Source organism: Solanum verrucosum, unplaced genomic scaffold (genome assembly GCF_900185275.1).
Source record: "Solanum verrucosum unplaced genomic scaffold, falcon-dt-bn FXZP01000060.1, whole genome shotgun sequence".
Classification (NCBI taxonomy): domain Eukaryota; kingdom Viridiplantae; phylum Streptophyta; class Magnoliopsida; order Solanales; family Solanaceae; genus Solanum; species Solanum verrucosum.
The window spans coordinates 11,702,540-11,721,283 of NW_026020129.1; the positions used below are offsets into that span (position 1 = coordinate 11,702,540).

The 18,744-nt window shown below is 30.4% G+C and overlaps 2 protein-coding genes across 3 annotated transcripts in view; one reads left to right on the forward strand and one right to left on the reverse strand.

The window, feature by feature from the left end:
- Nucleotides 1–18,744, reverse strand: part of LOC125826617 (uncharacterized) — a 72,875-nt gene that overhangs the window by 2,675 nt on the left and 51,456 nt on the right. The window lies entirely within an intron of this gene.
- On the forward strand, nucleotides 834–8,079 carry LOC125826618 (alcohol dehydrogenase-like 4). Of its 2 annotated transcripts, XM_049505971.1 has the most exons (10): nucleotides 834–889; nucleotides 959–1,095; nucleotides 1,168–1,217; nucleotides 1,297–1,628; nucleotides 2,168–2,250; nucleotides 7,182–7,257; nucleotides 7,363–7,424; nucleotides 7,518–7,613; nucleotides 7,698–7,859; nucleotides 7,954–8,079. In XM_049505971.1, exons 1-10 carry the CDS (start codon nucleotides 856–858, stop codon nucleotides 8,062–8,064), a joined length of 1,143 nt encoding a protein of 380 aa, XP_049361928.1. In that variant the 5' UTR covers nucleotides 834–855; the 3' UTR covers nucleotides 8,065–8,079. The 2 variants fall into 2 exon arrangements, with proteins under 2 accessions (XP_049361928.1, XP_049361929.1); XM_049505972.1 differs by lacking the exon at nucleotides 7,518–7,613 and having other exon boundaries at nucleotides 856–889.

The window sequence follows — 18,744 nt, forward strand, 5'->3', positions numbered from 1 at the left end:
ATTTCCTTAAAAAGTGTTTTCCCTTTTCTTTTCTTTCTTTTTATTGTTATTGTTTTCCTTCCCTACATTTTTTTTTTTAAAAAAAAATGTTATGCTCCAACATCTATTTAATTACAAGTTGGGGATGAGAGTGACATATAAATCCCATGACCTGTTGAATTAGGTGTATCACACAGTGTCTTTGAAAAAGGTAATTTGAGATTATCTTCAAACACGTACAATGATATTTTACCGTTCCAGAAACAATAATAGTAGTATCAGTATGCTTGGCGCATTTTTCATTAACTTATTAATTGTCAAGATCTATAGTCTAATGATATTTACGGACTATTAGCTAAATAGTACAAAATAATACTCAATAATAACCAAATATCTAACTATTAGTTTTTTTAATTAAGTAAAATATTGGGATATGACATACTCTTATATTACAAAAACATTTACGGACATACATTAAAAATTACTTTTTTTACTTTGTCCTTTGGATTAGTTTTGAGCTATTCTTCTAAAAGAGGTAAAGTAGTTAAGAAATTCATCAAATGGAGGATAAATATCAAAAAAAGAAAAAAATCTCAATTTTGAATAATTTAACTTATAATTATTTTTTTAATATTTTACTTAATATGGAATATTGGGAATAATATTACTATTTGATATCCCTTTTATTTGCAGTGACAAGTGTAATATATTTTATATAAAAAACACGTCATAAAGAGAGGGATGAGAATGAATTGAATTTATGGATATGTAGATGGGTTGCTATTAATTAGTTTGACCACAAGGTTTTGTTGTAACACTATAAATAATGCCTTTTGTAGAAATTGACTAGGAAAGAAAGCCCCCAAAATTGAAGACATGGCTTCCAACAGCAAGGTCATCACTTGCAGAGGTGAGTTTTGTGGAGTAATAAATTTCTTCTTCTTCTTCTGTAGAAATTAACAAATTATTATTGTTGCAGCTGCTGTAGCGTATGGTCCGGGGCAGCCCTTGGTGGTAGAACAAGTGCAGGTCGATCCACCTCAGAAAATGGAGGTCCGAATTAAGATCCTCTTTACTTCCATCTGCCATACGGATCTCAGTGCTTGGAAAGGCGAGGTATATATATAAATCAAGTTTTGATTATTGTGATTGATGAATGATCTAATTTAATTTAATTTGTTGGTAAAGAGCGAAGCTCAACGAGCTTATCCTCGAATTCTGGGACATGAAGCTTCGGGGTAAGTTGAACAATACTACTACTAGTGTCTAGTATATATATTATTGTTTTGTTTTACAATTGTTAAGAAACATATACAGAGTGGTGGAGAGCGTGGGAGAAGGTGTGATTGACATGAAAGAGGGAGATCACGTAGTACCGATTTTCAATGGAGAATGCGGAGACTGCATTTATTGCAAATCATCAAAGAAAACCAACTTGTGTGGCAAGTTCCGCGTCAATCCCTTCAAAAGTGTGATGAACAGTGACGGAAAGGTCAGGTTCAGGAACAAGGATGGGATACCCATTTATCATTTTCTTAATACTTCAACATTTAGCGACTATACTGTTGTTGATTCTGCTTGCTTAGTCAAAATTGACCCTCATGCCCCACTTGACAAGATGACCTTGCTTAGCTGCGGCGTATCCACTGGTAATTAATTCTCTTTTCTTATGAGTATTTTTATAACCCAAATATAATCTCTCTCACATTTTTTAGTAAGGGTTATTCATATCTATTAGTATCTTTTATATATGTGCATTAGTTATTCTATTTTCTATTCTACATAAATTGATATTTGAACTTTGCACGCCCTTAAAATTAACATGAATTTAACATAATATACATATTAATTGATGTTTAATTTTAATTTTTTTAAAAGTAAAAGTATATGTTTTTATCTTGATATGTTAAACTAACGAGTAAGAATGAAAATATATTTTTATTGCAAATTAAAACAACTAGTAGTATGAGTATAATTTTTTATTTACGTAAGATTGTAAATAATAACAAAAAAACATATTTAATGCTATTATACAAAAACAAGTAAAAAGCTACATGATGAAATTAACATAATATTAATTGCTATTTAAGAGTATTTGGGCCTACTTTTGTGGCTGCTACTTGTTTCATTACAAGGCAAGTAGGGTATAGAAATTATTAAATGGGATATATCCATATAATTGATGCAGGTCTAGGGGCTGCGTGGAACACGGCTGACGTTCAAACAGGGGAAACGGTGGCAGTCTTTGGATTAGGAGCTGTTGGTTTGGCCGTAAGTTCCTAATACTCATTAATAATGTCAAAATTAAAATTATTATTTAAATAGGTTTGAAGTCACATTAATTTTAATTTAATTAAATTATTATTTAAATAGGTTTGAAGTCACATTAATTTTAATTTAATTAATAACTGCGCCTAAAGGCGTTGATGTTGTCTCCATCAATTAATTAAATACCCTCACATGGTAGCTAGGACACCGCGAGGTAGGTGTATTGACAAATCTTGTTTCTCCTTTCCCCTTACCACAAGATACATAACCAAGGCTGGCAAGGGACAGGGACTGGGGGACGGGACGAAGGGGGACGGTTCTGGGGGGATTTTGGGGGGACCGGGATTGGGGGAACCGGGATTGGGGGGACAAAAATAAGTCCCATCCCGTCCCACTATATATACGGGATGGGACGGTTTTTGGGGGGACGGGACGGGACAGGACGGGGGATTTTTTATTTTTTATATACTTATTTATTTGTATTGAAATTATATTTATTGAATAACATTTTTAGTTTATTTGATTTTTTTTCAATAACATTTTTAGCTAATAAATAATGCTTAAGTTTTCAAATTTCAAAATTCAAATTTCAATTTCAAACTTCAAATTTCAAATTTCAAATTTCAAATTTCAAATTTCAAATTCAACTTTCAAATTTCAAATTTCAAATTCAACTTTCAAATTTCAAACTTCAATTTTCAATTTTCAATTTTCAATTTTGAAATTACAAATTTGAGAAGTTCAAATTTGTCTTTTAAATATTTTAAAGTAATTTAAACTTGAAATTTTGATTTTGAAGAAAAGGCCCCAAAAAAGGACGTTATGTGCAATACTTTGAATTTTCCTTCTTTTTTTTTTTTTTTTTAATAATCTAGGTGTTAGTTGATGTATTAAAGTTCCATTTTTTAACATTTGTTCCTTATTATAAAATTTTGTAATAGCTAGTTCTCTTTTTATTATGTTCAACTATTTTCAAACAAATTAGTATATATGTAAATATGTATGAATATATTAAAATTAAAATGCAAGACAATAGTTATATAAAAAAGACTTAATAAAGCCTTCAAATTTATTCAATAAAATCTAATTGCAACTTAGAACTTAGAACTTAGAAGTTACAATTTACAAATATTAGTGGAGTAACTAATCTACGCAGCCACCTTCTAGGAAGCGTTCTGTTTCAATAAGTTCTCATATGTAAAACTAATATTTGTTACAAATATTAGATGAGTAACTAATTTACGCAGCCACCTTCTAGGAAGGGTTCTGTTTCAATTAGTTCTCTGATGTAATCTAATATTTGTATTTTCCTTTAAAATTCAATTCTAATTGTCGCATCATATCGACGGTAACATCCTCCGGTGTTGGCAAACTTGCTAGAAACTCTTGTGACTCTAATTCATCATCATTAGATCCAAGTACCACATTAATCCAAGCTTCTTGTTTGGAACTTAACTTTGGCAAATTATCATTTCTCCTTTTGGCATTGACCCAATCTCTAAATAAAACTGATATTTCCAAACTGTCTTCCGCCAATGAATGTTTATGATCGTCAAGTTGAAACCTTGCCGCACTAAAAGCAGCCTCTGATGCAACTGATGAAGCTTGAATAGCTAGAACATCACGAACCATTTTGCTTAAAATTGGAAATGCAACGCTCCGCCTCCTCCACCATGCTAATAAATCTTCATTGCCATCTTCGTCTTCCACTGTTTTTAAAGATTGATTAAGATATTCTTCAAAATCATCACGGTTAGTAGAATTAAGACCAAGAAAATCTCGCATATAACTTGAAATTCGAGCTTTACTCTGAAGATTAGAAGTTTGACCAACTTCTTGAATATTTCCTGTAGTTCTATATTTTTCATACAAAACTTTTGCTTCTACTTTTATGCTACACTTACACATTTGACTAGTTGGATTTATTTCCGGTGAAATTTCTAAGGTATCATAAAAAGTGTCAACAAGTCCCTGCACACCTTGTAATTTATAGTCAGGATGAAGTAAAGTAGCAGTTAAAAAAATTTGAGGAATAGGAAAAAAATATTTTTAAAATTTTTCAATCATACCTTCAATTGCAACTCTAAATTTTTCAATATTTTTGCATTTAGAAAATTGAATTGAAATAGCACAAATATTTATTAATACTGATGAAATAGTAGGATAATAAATTCCAGAAAACATGGTTGTTGCATCATAAAAAAGTCTTAAAAATTCTAATAGTTCATTACTTTCTTCCCAATCTTCTTCATAAATTCTGTCTAATGGGTCAGCATTATGAGCATTAAACACCATTTGTATGGGTCCTCTATATTCGTAAGCAACTGAAAGCATTTTGTAAAAAGAATTCCACCTTGTTTTAATATGTCTTGGAATTTTTCTTGGTGGCAAATCACATAGTACACAACGCTCATTAAATTCCCTAATTCTAGCAACTCTATTAGCATAAAAAATCCAGGCAACAGCATATTCAATTTTCATACAACCACATTCAAATAATGAAATACCATCTTATACAACTAAATTTAATACATGTGCAACACATCTAACATGAAAAGAATTATCATCAATTGGACATAATCTAGTTTTTAACATACTAGCAGCGTTTACATTATTAGATGCATTATCTAATGCGACAGACATTACTTTATCTATAAGCATGTAATAATCTATAACACTCAAAATATTTGAAGCTAAATATGCACCAGTTTTTTTCTCTACACATTCTTTATAACTTAAGATTCTTTTTTGCAAATTCCAGTTATGATCAATCCAATGTGCTGTAACAGTTAAATAATCACGTCCATTAACACTATGACTCATGTCCGAAGTTATAGACACTTTACAATCTAATATGCTAAACACACAACGAAGATATTGACAATGTTTACCTTGATATACAAAAACATCAGATTTAATAGTATTTCTTGAAAAACCTCTATAATTAGGATTATAAGTTTGTTGAATATATTCAATAAAATCGGGATGTGAAGGAAAACTATAAGGTAAACCACAAACAGAAACCATTTTAGCTAAATTTTCACGATCTCTTTCCTTATTATATTTACGTTGTGTTAGTGGACCACCGGGGTTAGAAGGATCTAATGTTCCTTGAACCATGTTAGAAGCCCCTACCGATTCATTAACATTAATATCAAAATCATTAATTGGAATTCCTTTTTTTCTATCGGCTAATGATTTAGCTTCTTTATATTGAATCGGCACACAAGATAACAAATGTCTATTTAAGCCCCCCGTCCCACCTTGACCTCCACCTTGTTTATGTTTACAAGGTTGCTTACATTTATTACAAATAGCAATAGAATTTTCCTTATCTAAAGTCATAAATTGCCACACAACAGAAGTTTTAAGACGTTGATACTTCACCTTCTCCCTTGTAGGAGGTATAAGGGGTGGGCGTCCAGAATTTTGCTCCGTTGAATTTGTAGTTTCATTTGGAACATTTGTCACCGGACTAGTAGGTGTATCTTCTAATTCATCTTCTCCCGAACCAACTTCTACTTCTTCACCTGAATTTTCATCAAGATAAGGATTAATATCACCATAAATTTGTTGTAAAAGTTCATGATCGAGTTGAGCATTTGAATCAATATCATAAGAAGTATCATCAACATAAGTAGAATCATTTGTATTAAATCTAACTCTAGAAGTACCACCACATTTAGTCTTATTTTTTTCCTTACTACTTTTTTTAGTAAAATTAAATAATCTACTAATGCCACTTGGTTCCTTCTCTTTTCCTTTACCGGTATCTTTTTTGTTAGAACTCATATTTAATTATATGTAAAGTATAATATAAAAATAATAATAACACAAAAATTAATGACGAAAAATAAAATATAAATATTATGAAACGAATATACCAAACGTCTGCGTTAATAGCAGACGTTATAACCAATTCTTGAAGCTTGTAGTTTGTTGTAACTTGTAACTTGTAACTTGTAACTTGTAATTTGGAACTCCAATATTTGATAGCAAATATAATATGAAAACTTAGATATATATATTATGATATATAATATGAAAACTTAGAATTGAAATATATGTATTATGAATTTATGATATAATATGAGACTTAAATGAAATAAAATATTGAGATTTGAGACTTAAGATTGAGAGTTGAGACTTGAAAGAATAAAAAAAATAGATGAGAGAATATATAATTTTGTAAGAAATAATAAGGGATAGAGGGGTATTTATAATATTAAAAGTGGGTTAAAGTGTATTTATAATAACTTGAGGGTTTAAAGTAAATTATTAAAAGTAGGGGTGGTAGGGGGTGTTGGTGGGGGGAAAAAACTGCCAAAATATCCGTTGGGGGGGCCCACTAGCCGTTGCCCAACGGATAGAATTTAAAAAAATAAAAATAAAAATAAAAATTGTTAGGGGATCCCGCGAACCGGCCGGTTCATTCGGGCCGGGACAGGGCCGGGTCGACCGGGGCCAACGGGTGAACGGGATCGGTACCGGTCCCCTATCCCGAAAGCCCCCATCCCGCCATCTTCAAACGGGACCGGGTCCGACGGGCCGATTCTCGGACCGGTCGCGGGCCGGGGCGGGCTGACCCGATCCCCCTGCCACCCCTATACATAACATATATAGGGGTTCAACATAGGAAAGTAGCTAGCTAGGTGGATCATTTTTATTTTATTACTAATAAATGTACCTCTTTTATTGACTTTTCAATTTTTTGCGGTAGCTAATTTATGGAACAAGCTAAGCACATAGTAGTAGTTTATTTTACTTATATATATACTATTCCTAAAGTCAACAATATATTTCTATTACTAAAATAATTCTCTAATCATAGTTTTAGTATTATTTTTCCTCTTTCATGGATTAAGGGTAAAAGGTCCTTTAATAGACTAGTTGAGCACAAGAATTAATTTGTTCAAATTTTCAATTTGCCGCAGGTTGTTGAAGGGGCACGAACCAGAGGCGCATCGAAGATCATAGGAGTGGATATTAACCCTGAAAAACGTATTAAAGGTAAACGTTTCCGCAAAAATCATAAATGTATGATCTTAATTACTAATTTATAAGTTAAGGATTAGACAAATAATGATAGATGCTCCCTCCTAATTATTAATTAAGGTGAAGCAATTGGAATTACTGACTTCATCAATCCCAAAGAAATCGATGTGCCCGTCCATGAGGTCAGAAAGAGTGACAAACTCCATGACTGTAATTTTTAATGGTTCATAATCAATCACATGAATGAATGATCGATGCATTGAATTTGGGTGCAGAAAATAAGGGAAATGACTGAGGGAGGCGTGCATTATAGCTTTGAGTGTGCTGGAAATATGGAAGTTCTCCGAGAGGCATTTTTATGCACACATGATGTAAGTAATTTTATTTTTTCTATATATATATATAGAGAGAGATTGTCGTCAGATGACATGTGAGTTACGTTACATTACGTACAGGGATGGGGCATGGCAATAGTTTTAGGAATTCATCCGACACCAACATTGTTATCACTCCATCCAATGGAACTGTTCGATGGCCGAAGGATTGTGGCTTCTGTCTTTGGTGACTTCAAAGGAAAATCCCAACTCCCTCTTTTTGCTAAACAATGCATGGCTGGGGTACGTACGTTCATTTTACTTACTTACATCGTATTTTCCACTTTTTCTTATTAATTTAAAGTTACTGACTTTTCAATTGCATGTCTATGATCAGGTGGTAAAATTAGATGAGTTTATTACTCATAGACTGCCATTTGAGAAGATCAATGAAGCTTTTCAATTGCTTATCGATGGAAAATCCTTGAGATGCCTGCTTCATCTTTAATTTTAATCTTTCGTCGCTTCCTCCTCCTATCATGTAATGTATTTTGTGATTTTGGGTTTCTGCAAGAATCTTTATTTTCGTGCACTTTCTCGTATTTACTTTATAAATTTCTACATTGTTAAGTACTACTAGTTAATTGCCTAACATATATTTGCATAATTTGTTTACTTAAAAATTAATGGAAGAAAAATCATTTGAATTGAGCATGAGTTGGTATAACTCTACAATGCAATTAAATGTGACTTGGTTTTCATGAAAAAATAATATGGGTTACTGGATCCCATATTGAAGCTTATCAAACTACTATACTAGTTAAACTAGCCCAATAATATAAATAATATGTTTTGGGGCTAATTATGGAGTTTTAAGTTAAAGAAGCAACAGTGGGTTATTCAAGTGAAGTAAACACCAACATCACAAACCAATTTTTTTGAAGTGATTGTTTGCGTGAATAAAGGAATAAGTTTTCTTTATCACAAACCCTGTACTTTCTTTGACGCTATTTAAGGTATAATAAGAGTACCCATATACAACAGACGACTTTCACACTATGAAAAACATAAGAAAAGTGACACAAAAGCATATAGTCGTAGATCACAAAGACCCAGAATTAACACTTTGAAAGGAAAAAGGAGCAACAGTAAACATTTGTGTTCATTTTTATTTTTCTGTGTATATGACATTATCAATCATTCCTTCTAGGAAAGGATCTCTATTATTCCCAACGATGAAATAGTCCATATTAGCGCCAGCGAAACTTCTTGTCGTTTGCTCAAACCTAATATAAATCAAAAAAGGAAACACCATAATAGCAAACCAAATTAGTAATATTACAAATAAACTTGAGGGGTGGGTTTGAAGTTGAGGAATTGGGAAAGCAATAGAACAATACAAATTAATACATTTACCGTTCTATTCATAATTTCGCTTCCATCCATATTTCTTAAAGGCAGAATTATATTGTAATGTGATCTCAGATATTAAATCACCTGCAAATGTCAGCATGTTGTATTGCCCGACTAAAATCAAAGGAATCGTGAACATGTTTTGTAGACTTATGTTTTACAACTCTTGAGACATGAGAACTATTAGATAATAGACAATCCATATGCAGCTGGAAAATATAAGAAGCAGTACCAATATGCAGCTCCTCGAGTATAATAATCATGTACCCATCGAATTTAGCATACAACAAAAGAAACAACCGATAATAACAAAAAAGAATGCACAATTCTATTCTTTTTCAGTAACTTCAGAATTCAAAACTAACTAATATTTATAAGAGCAATAACTATAAGTTCTGTTATGTATTGTGTTGTCATATTCCTCCTATTTGCTGCGGAAAAGTCTAATATATGATACTGTTAATAAAAAATCTTATAATAAAGTTTAAATTATTATTTCCTCTAGTCAACCATTAAGTTAATTATTGAGGTATGACATACCCTTTAAGAAGAAAAAATTAAGAGCATATGCAAATTAAAGAGCAAATACACAACAACAACAAATGAAAGTTGTTTTATTATCAAATGTTTTCTTACATTTCTTTTGGTAGAACCTCTGTAGCTAAAACTAAATCATTCTCTATCACATAAATGGTTTATTTAGTGTGTCAAGGAAGTGTTGCCATCTCCTAAGGATCTGCAGTGGAATCTAATAATTCCATAACACTCCATTTAAATTGTTCAAACTGTAGAAGTCCAATGGAAACTATCTAATATATTTTATATTGACGTCGTTACCAATGTCTCACAGAGCGGTAAATATGTGTTCTTCATGGCAGTATTTCACTGTCCATGTAGCATAAGTCAAGTCTTATATCGGATTTATGTAACCGGATTCTATAATTGGTCTTCTTCCGAGTAAAGGCGTGGAGAAGGAAAAGTTATCCCCGCAAATTTGAGATTACATATCTCCAGACACGCAACAAAAATTCAATTTTATTTTATTGTTCGATAACAGAACATATTCTTTAGCTACTTTAAATAAGTTGTTGTACATGGAAAGGCTTCCTAACTTGAATAGTTCACATAGAAGCTTTGTTTTGAAATAAACAACCATATTTTGTCGTTGTAATGCGACACTTTGAGTATAACGCCAACTTAAGTTATAAAGCGTCTATAAACCTAACTTGTCGTTCAATTCTAATCAGTAAGTAGTAATTAAGATTATGAGTGCGTTTATAAACCTAACATGTCGTTCAATTCTAATCAATAAGCAGTAATTAAGAATATGAGTTTGTGACAATCCGTTTAATTTATATAGAGATAAAGTGTGAGTATGACGGTTTAATTAAGTTGAGATCGATACAACAGTTGATAAATTTCAAATCTTGAATCCTCCTTTCACATACCTACTTTTAATAAAGAAATCAACTAACCAACAATAAAGTATGAGAACTGGAGAACGCTATGGAAGCCTAAACTCTACCCTTTTGAAATTTGGTATTTGGGTGAATTTTAAATTTGTTTATTTTTTGGTTAACAAAGATGGATTTTATTTTTTTTGCAAATCCTACGGCTGACTGAATTTGATTGATTTTTGAAAAGTAGGACACTAATTTACTATATTAGAATATCAAGAACAGCAGGAATATGATGTGCGTCTGGGCTAATGAGTTAACAATGGTAGTTTAGATTGGAGGATTGCAAATTTTGGAGAAGAAATTCGAAGGAAATATTACCTGGAATCAGTGGACGCAAGAGAAGGGCAAGCAGATGGAGAATGGAAGTAAGCTGAAGCAGCGGAGAAACCAAAGAGAAATTATATTTTCTACTGAAGACAGATCGATGACAATGAGATTTACCGAAGAAAGATAGATGAGAGCGTGAGACAATACACGCGGCAGAAGCTGAAATCAGGTGGCTTATCTAGGGAAACTGAAATTACTAATTTGCCCTTATTATTAGCCAGGCAGGCATGTCGACCATGACCTGCTTGGTTATTGTCACATATATATATATATATATATATATATATATATATATATAGGCTTAATTCATCACCAGACACTCAAAGTTGTCCGTATAATTCACTTGAACACCTTAATTATGAGATGTACCTATTGAACACTTAGGGGTCGTTTGGTAGAGTGTATTAGAGAAGATAGTGCTTGCATTAGCTTAATGTATTAGTAGTACCTTGTTTGGTACACTTTTCTAACATATGCATAACTAATGCTTGTATTAGTAATACACTCTATTGTGTATTGAAGAGTGTATTACTAATACCATCTATTTCTATGCATTAGTAATGCAATGGGTTCTCATGCATGCATTAACATTATTAAAGACACAATTGCCCTCAAAAACTTTTTTTACATCCTTTCCACTATATTTGTGGAGGGTACTTTTGTAAACAAATATTTTTTCTAAAAAAATTATGTAATGCATAATATTTTTAGTACACCAAACCAAACATTGCATAAAAAGATCTCATCATAACTAATGCAAGCATAACTAATACAAGCGTTACTAATGCAAGCATTACTAATACACTATATTTTGCATTATTTTTATACACTCTACCAAACGACCCCTTAAGGTATTCAAAATAAGTACCTATTAAACACTTTTAGCTGACATGGCTTGAAAAGTGCATTTCACACATATTCAGCGCGTGACCAACAATTTTTAGCTATATTTTTTTTATCTCTTTCTTCTTCTTTCTTCTTTCTTCTTTCACCATAACCAATTTCCACCGCGTCTGCCGGCGCACCACCACAACCATTTCCACTGCGCCCACTGCAGTTATTACCACCACTATCCACCCTTCTCTTTCCTTCTTATATTCAGCCACTTCACATTCTCCCTCACCACTATCATATTCATGTGGAAAGCACTACTATCCTTTACAAAAATTAAAAATTTCTTCTTCACCACCCAAAACATAAACAAGATAAAAAGAAATAAAAATGAGCAATTTCTCCTGAAAAAAAAAATCAAAATCAACTATGGAAGAGAAAAGCCGAAAAGGGATAGAAATAAAGAAATTAAAGAAGGGTTCAATTTAAGGCTGAAAATCTTCACAAAAAGTTCATTAATGGTTGAATTTCCTTGAAATTTCTTTCGAATCTCAGATGAGAAAAGGAAAAAAAAATAAAGAAATTAAAAAAGAATATACAGTTTACTATTTCAGTTTTTTTTCTTTAATAAACATATTTGGATTGATTTTAAGTTGAATTAAGACTTAAGAGACAATGAATGGATGAAAAGCACTTTGAATAGAAAAGGTTGCAAGGTCGACAGCGGGCGGACAGTCGGACATGCCCTTTTCCTTTTTTTTTTCTTTATAAATTTTTAATTATTATTTTAGCTCAAAATGCCACATGTATATCATTAATTCATCAATCTTCCACGTCATCGCGAGTGGGTTACACACATTTTGTACTTTTAACTGATTGTCAAAAAAGTGTTCAAATGGTTTAAATTCGAGTTTGTAGAGGTGTTCAATTGGTATAACGTTAGGTTGAGGTGTTCAAATGAATTATGCGGACAACTTTGAGTGGTTGTGGATGACTTAAGCCATATATGTATATAGTAGATATTAATCGTAGCAAAAATAAATAAATCAAATAACGATGGGATAAGTTAAACATCACTTAGTGAGATGTATATATATATAAATAAGGTATGTTTCATATTTGTCAAATACAATAACATATCATTATATCTAATTTTATAGATATTATTACTCCCTCTATCCCTAATTACTTGTCCACTTTTGAATTGACACACCTATTAAGAAAACACTTATTGACATAGTGAGTTTATCATTTTACCCCTGTTAATTATGAAGTGGATGAATTTAAAACTTAAGGTTTTCAAGAAGTTCTACCTTTTTCAAAGTAATTAATTGAGGGTGCAATAGGTAAATTTTTTTTGTCATTTCTTGATTTGTCAAAATGGACAAGTAATTAGGGACAACTAAAAAAAGGAAAAGTTGACAAGTAATTAGGGACAGAAGGAGTATTAACGTTGTTATATAGTAAAATTAAACCTCACTAAATTAATATCTGTGGGACCATGAAATATTATTATTTTGTAGATGTATTATTTAATCGACAAATTAATACTTATTAATTTAAAGAGTGTTTTGTGAAACGTTATGAACTTGAAGTCATGATTAATGATCCCGGTTACCGCAAAAAAATTGACGTTATCCAGATGAAAGTGATATATGTTCAAAGGTCCATTACTTAGAAGAAATTGTAGATACCATCGAAAAAACAATGTTGATGATGAAGTTGAAGATGATACAATACATATGCAACCAGTTACGCGTAAGGAAACACTTATCACATCTAGAACTTTTCACAATTTTATGGTGTAGCTCGAAAAGACAACACCGGAACTTTCTGTTGGGACCATATATTTATATAGATGTCTTATGAAAATATATTATCTTATTATCATATCGAAATGAGTGATATTTTCCATTGGCTCAAGTCGGAACCAAAAAAAAATATTGTCTTAGAGAGATTATTAATTACCGAGTATTAATTTAATAAGATTTAACTGTATTATGACTTTACTTCTGAATATTGAATTATTAAGCTTAAGGTTCATTTTCTTATATATATATATATAATAAGCTACAATGCAAAGATTTTTATAGTATTTAGTTACATTGTAACTATCTTGTTAGCTTTCAACAAAAAAGAGTACTTCTTTTAAATAATAAATATATCATTGTATGAGCTATTTATTACTCATTCCTTTTGAATTTGTTAATCTGATTTTGATCTGACACATAGTTTACGAAAGTAAATTAGATTTTGAGAAAAAACATTAAGTGATACTTGAAGTTGTCCCAGATTTTCAAAAAGACACTTTAACTTTGTGCGCGTCCTATTACCCCACAAAACATTCAAAATCACAATAAATACACATTTTTTACACAATATTTTCACTTTGGACAAAAATATCCTTCGAATGTGTAATTTCTTAAAAACAAAAAGTGGGACCCATTATTGATGTATTGAAGGATACTTTGGTAATTTCCTATGATGAATTCGTTTTGTTTGTTTCTTTTAAATTTATTTTACTTTAATAAATAACTGCATAAAATATTATAAATCACGATAATTAATTACTTAAATATTTAAAAGATATAAAAATATATAAAAGATCTGATTGACTCTTCAAATTTTACCGGTGACACATAAATTGGACAAATGAAATAATATATATTATTTGAAAATTTCTTAGAAAGTACTATAAATTACAGTAATTAACAGCTAGAAATATTTCAAAGACAAAAAAAATTGATTGAATCTCAATTTTTTTTTAGTACTACATAAATTGAGAAAGAAGAAATGACCTCTATTATTTGAAAATGATGTAAAAGTATTACAAATCATACAATAAGAATTAACAATTTAAAATTTTAAAAGACTTTAATGTTTTATACTTATTCTATTTCCACTTTGGACAAAAATATCCTCCCAATATGCATATTTTTTTAAACAAAAAGTGAGACCCATTATTGATGTATTGAAGGATGTTTTGGTAATTTTCCTATGATGAATTCGTTTTGTTTGTTGTTTAATTTTTTTAAAATAATTATATAAAATATTATAAATCACAATAATTATTTACTTAAATATTCAAAAGATATAAAAATATGTAAAAGATCTGATTAAATCTTCAAATTTTATCGGTGACACATAAATTGTACAAATGAAATAATATATATTATTTGAAAATTACTTAGAAAGTACAATAATTTACAGTAATTAACAGTAGAATATTTTAAAGACAAAAAAAATTGATTGAATCTCAAAATTTTATTAATACCACATAAATTGAGAAAAAGAAATAACCTTTATTATTTGAAAATTGTGTAAAAGATATTACAAATCATACAACAATAATTAGCAATTTAGAATGTTAAAAGACATAATTTTTTTTTACCATAGTTAACAATAATTAAAAATTTAAACTATTTTAAATTAATATTAAAGTTTGATTAACTCTTTAATTTTGACTTGTCACATAAATTGAAACAAAAAATGATACATATTGGGCCCGTGCTAGCACGGGCTACTGCTTAGCACAGGCTACTACTTAGCACATGACAAGTGTTGGATGTATGCGCTTAAATAGTCTTGTACATTCTTCTTTTATGGTTATACCTTTAAGGTTTATATTATTGGACAATTTAACACCATTAATTACCTACTACTTTATTAGCCGAAAAGTTAGACCTCATTTGGACCCATTTATTATTTATATGTTTTCAATTTTCAATATATGTTGTCTATCTAATTCTTTTTTTCAACCTTTTATTTTAAACTTCTTGAAATTTAATTACCTATTTATTACTCTCTCTATACACTTTTAATTGTACGAATTTTAACTAATATTTTACAATTTGTTTTTTCATCATATTCATATGCAAAAAAATACAATTTATAGTACTTTTTGTATAGATTTTGCATATTTAATTTTTTTGTTTAAAATATCAAATTAATACAATCTAATTTAACTTTGAAAATTATTATATTACTACTATTAATAAGAGTGAATGTGAGGAGCTTCCCGTTTATGGGAATTGACAAAAAAATTCTCAGATGTTACTTTTGTAATTTCACATGAAAAATGTAATTCAATTGGTTAGTTAAAGGAGTAGTTCAACTGTATTTCATTTTTTTGTATCTATTGGTCTAATTTGTCCCCTTAAAACTACAAATAATTCGCACTACCCTTTAAAACTACAAATAATGCCCCCACTTATTACTACTTAGTTGTATTGCTTTGGTGACTGATATCAATTATTCTCTCTCCAATAATATTTCTCCAGTATTGACTTTATACATTTTTTAAGAAATTATAAATAAAAGAGTAATACTACTATATCATTCTTTAAATATAATAAATATAATGTATTAAAAAATATAATTGAAAAATGACTATAATTAATAATAAGGGGTAAACTATTCATTGATTTCATAAAGTGGACAAGTATTGTACGACATTCCAAAATAGCATAATAGACAATAATTATTGGACGGATGGAGTAGGATTAAGTCTTTCTTTCAGTACTTTTCTCACATTAATTAATTTCTCTCAACATTCAATTAGTGAATCTTTAGTAGAATTAATTAGAATACTTTTTACTTAATAATTCGCACAATAATCAATAAGAGGAAGCTTTCGTTGGTCTGTTCTTTTAAGGGTATGTTGCTAAACCATCAACACTGAAAGGTAACTCTACTTATAATTGTGAAGAAAACATATTAATGGATTAAAAATAAAAAAGAGGTAATTAAATCCTAAAATATTATAAAGACATCTATAAAATTTGGTTGAAGCTCAAAATCTATTAGTGCCATATAAATTAGGATAGAGGAAATAACATATATTATTTGAAATAACATGAAACGTACTACAAATCACACAATAATTAGCAACTTCAAAATTTAAAGGACGTACAAAAAATTTGATCAACTCTCAAAATTCTACTAATGTCACATAGTTTGGGATAGAAAAAGTAACATATACGTAAAATGTACTATAACTCATAATAATTAAATAACTTCAAAGACATATACAAAATTTGTTTGACTTTCGAAATTCTGTCAATGACACATAAATTGGGAGAAAGAAAATATTGAAAATTACATATAAAGTATTATTAACCACAATAATCAACAACTTAAAATTTAAAGAACATACAAAAAAATTGTTTGACCGTTAAAATTTTATTAATGTCACATAAATTAAAATAAAAAATAAAAATATATGTTTGCCCATGCTAGATAACATATACTAAATACTTAATTGAGAAAATATTGTCTTAGAGAGATTATTAATTACCGAATATTAATTTAATAAGATTTAACTGTATTATGACTTTACTTTTGAATATTGAATTATTAAGCTTAAGGTTCATTTTCTTATATATATATATATAGATCAAGAAATAAAGAGCAAATATTTTTTTACCGTCTTAATTTTTACGTCTCACTCGAAAAAGATATGATGATTCAATTTTCACCCTTCATTTAGCATCGAATTATGACAACTGAGGTGAGTATTAATAACTTTAAAGGGGTTTTTTCTTTCTCACTTATAGACTTGACTTTTGTATGCCTAGTTTGATGATTTTAATTCCATATCTGATTGATAATCATATATATATATAAAGGGGAACCCTCAACCCGGTGATGTGGCGCCATCACAAGCCTTAATTCTCCTTCAATTTTTTAAATACCAAAAATACCCACCTTAATTCTCCCACAACTTTAAAAATACCAAAACAACCCTTCGCCTCCAAACAGTCACATCCACAACTAAACAACATTCCCCTTGCCTTGCCAACACGCCTCTTCCATACCATCACCCCATTTTTATATATTACTCCTAAACCAAAACTCCCTCCTTACATTGCTGCAACTCGGCATACACACAACCTCCAATTTCCTCCGTTGCTTCCAACTGCTCCACTCATTCCCCCATGCTGCTAATATTCACGCACTCTCACTTCCTGATTCTACATACCAGAAGGCTTTCAATCAAACCCCCACTCAAACCAGGTAAACATTGATACATTTTTCACTCCCACGATTTGTCCCCTTCATATTGAATTGTTCTAGGGTTTTCCTTTGTTTAGATTAGAAGAAATTATAACGACCTAATCTTAGAGCAAACCCTAGGTAATTAAGTAAGATCATACCCATCACCCAGAACCTCTAGCAGCGATATTTTCCCCTTTACAAACAAGAATGTAAAAAAAAGATGCACCTTTCTACTTCAGTGTTAGCAAAAAATGAATGACATATAATGCGGGGGAGTCATTTTGTTTAGTAGGAGTAAGGTCTGCGTACACTTACCCTCCCCAAATTCACTTCTGAAATCACCTTGGGTTTTTGTGTTAATTCTGTTTGGTTATTGTTCTTGCAACTAATCTTAGGTTTTTTTAATGTGTAAATAGTAAAAACAGGGTTTTGGTTGTTTTTAGTTATGTTTGGAATTTTCGATGGTCAAACTGAAAAACTTAGATAAAATGTTATGGCCAAACACTTCCTTTTTTTTGCTATATTTGGGCATCTCTTTCTTACCCTCCTTTCGGAATTGATAGTTATGTTTCTTGCTATTACTGCAGTTCAAATGGTTCTTACATGGTTTCAGTGAATTTTGAGTTTATACACAATGGTTCTTATAAAGTCATGTTGTTTAAACTTTGATTTTTGTATATAATGTTCATTTCTTTGTTGCAAAACTTAGATGACCTTGTATGTTAGGCAAAAGACTATGTCTTCAATAGTGTAGTACCTTTCTATATTTAGTTGCCTCTTGAAGATGGCATGCCCTTTGTTGGGCAGAATTTGAACTGCCTGTAGAGTTTATACATATTAATTCTTATAAATTCATGTTGTTTTAGCTTTGATTTTTTTATATAATGTTCATTTTGTTGTTGCAAATCTAGATGCCCTGGTATGTTAGGCAAGGGACTATGTAATTGTCTATATTTAGTTGCCCTCTTGAAGATGGCATTCTCTTTATTGGGCAGAATTTGAAGTGCATATAGAGTTTATACACATTGGTTCTTATAAAGTCATGTTGTTTAATATTTGATTTTTGTATATAATGTTCATTTCTTTTTTGCAAAACTAGATGACCTGGAAGTTTTGAAAGTGCAAACTCCCTTACATTTCAAATTTTGTCTCCTACCAGC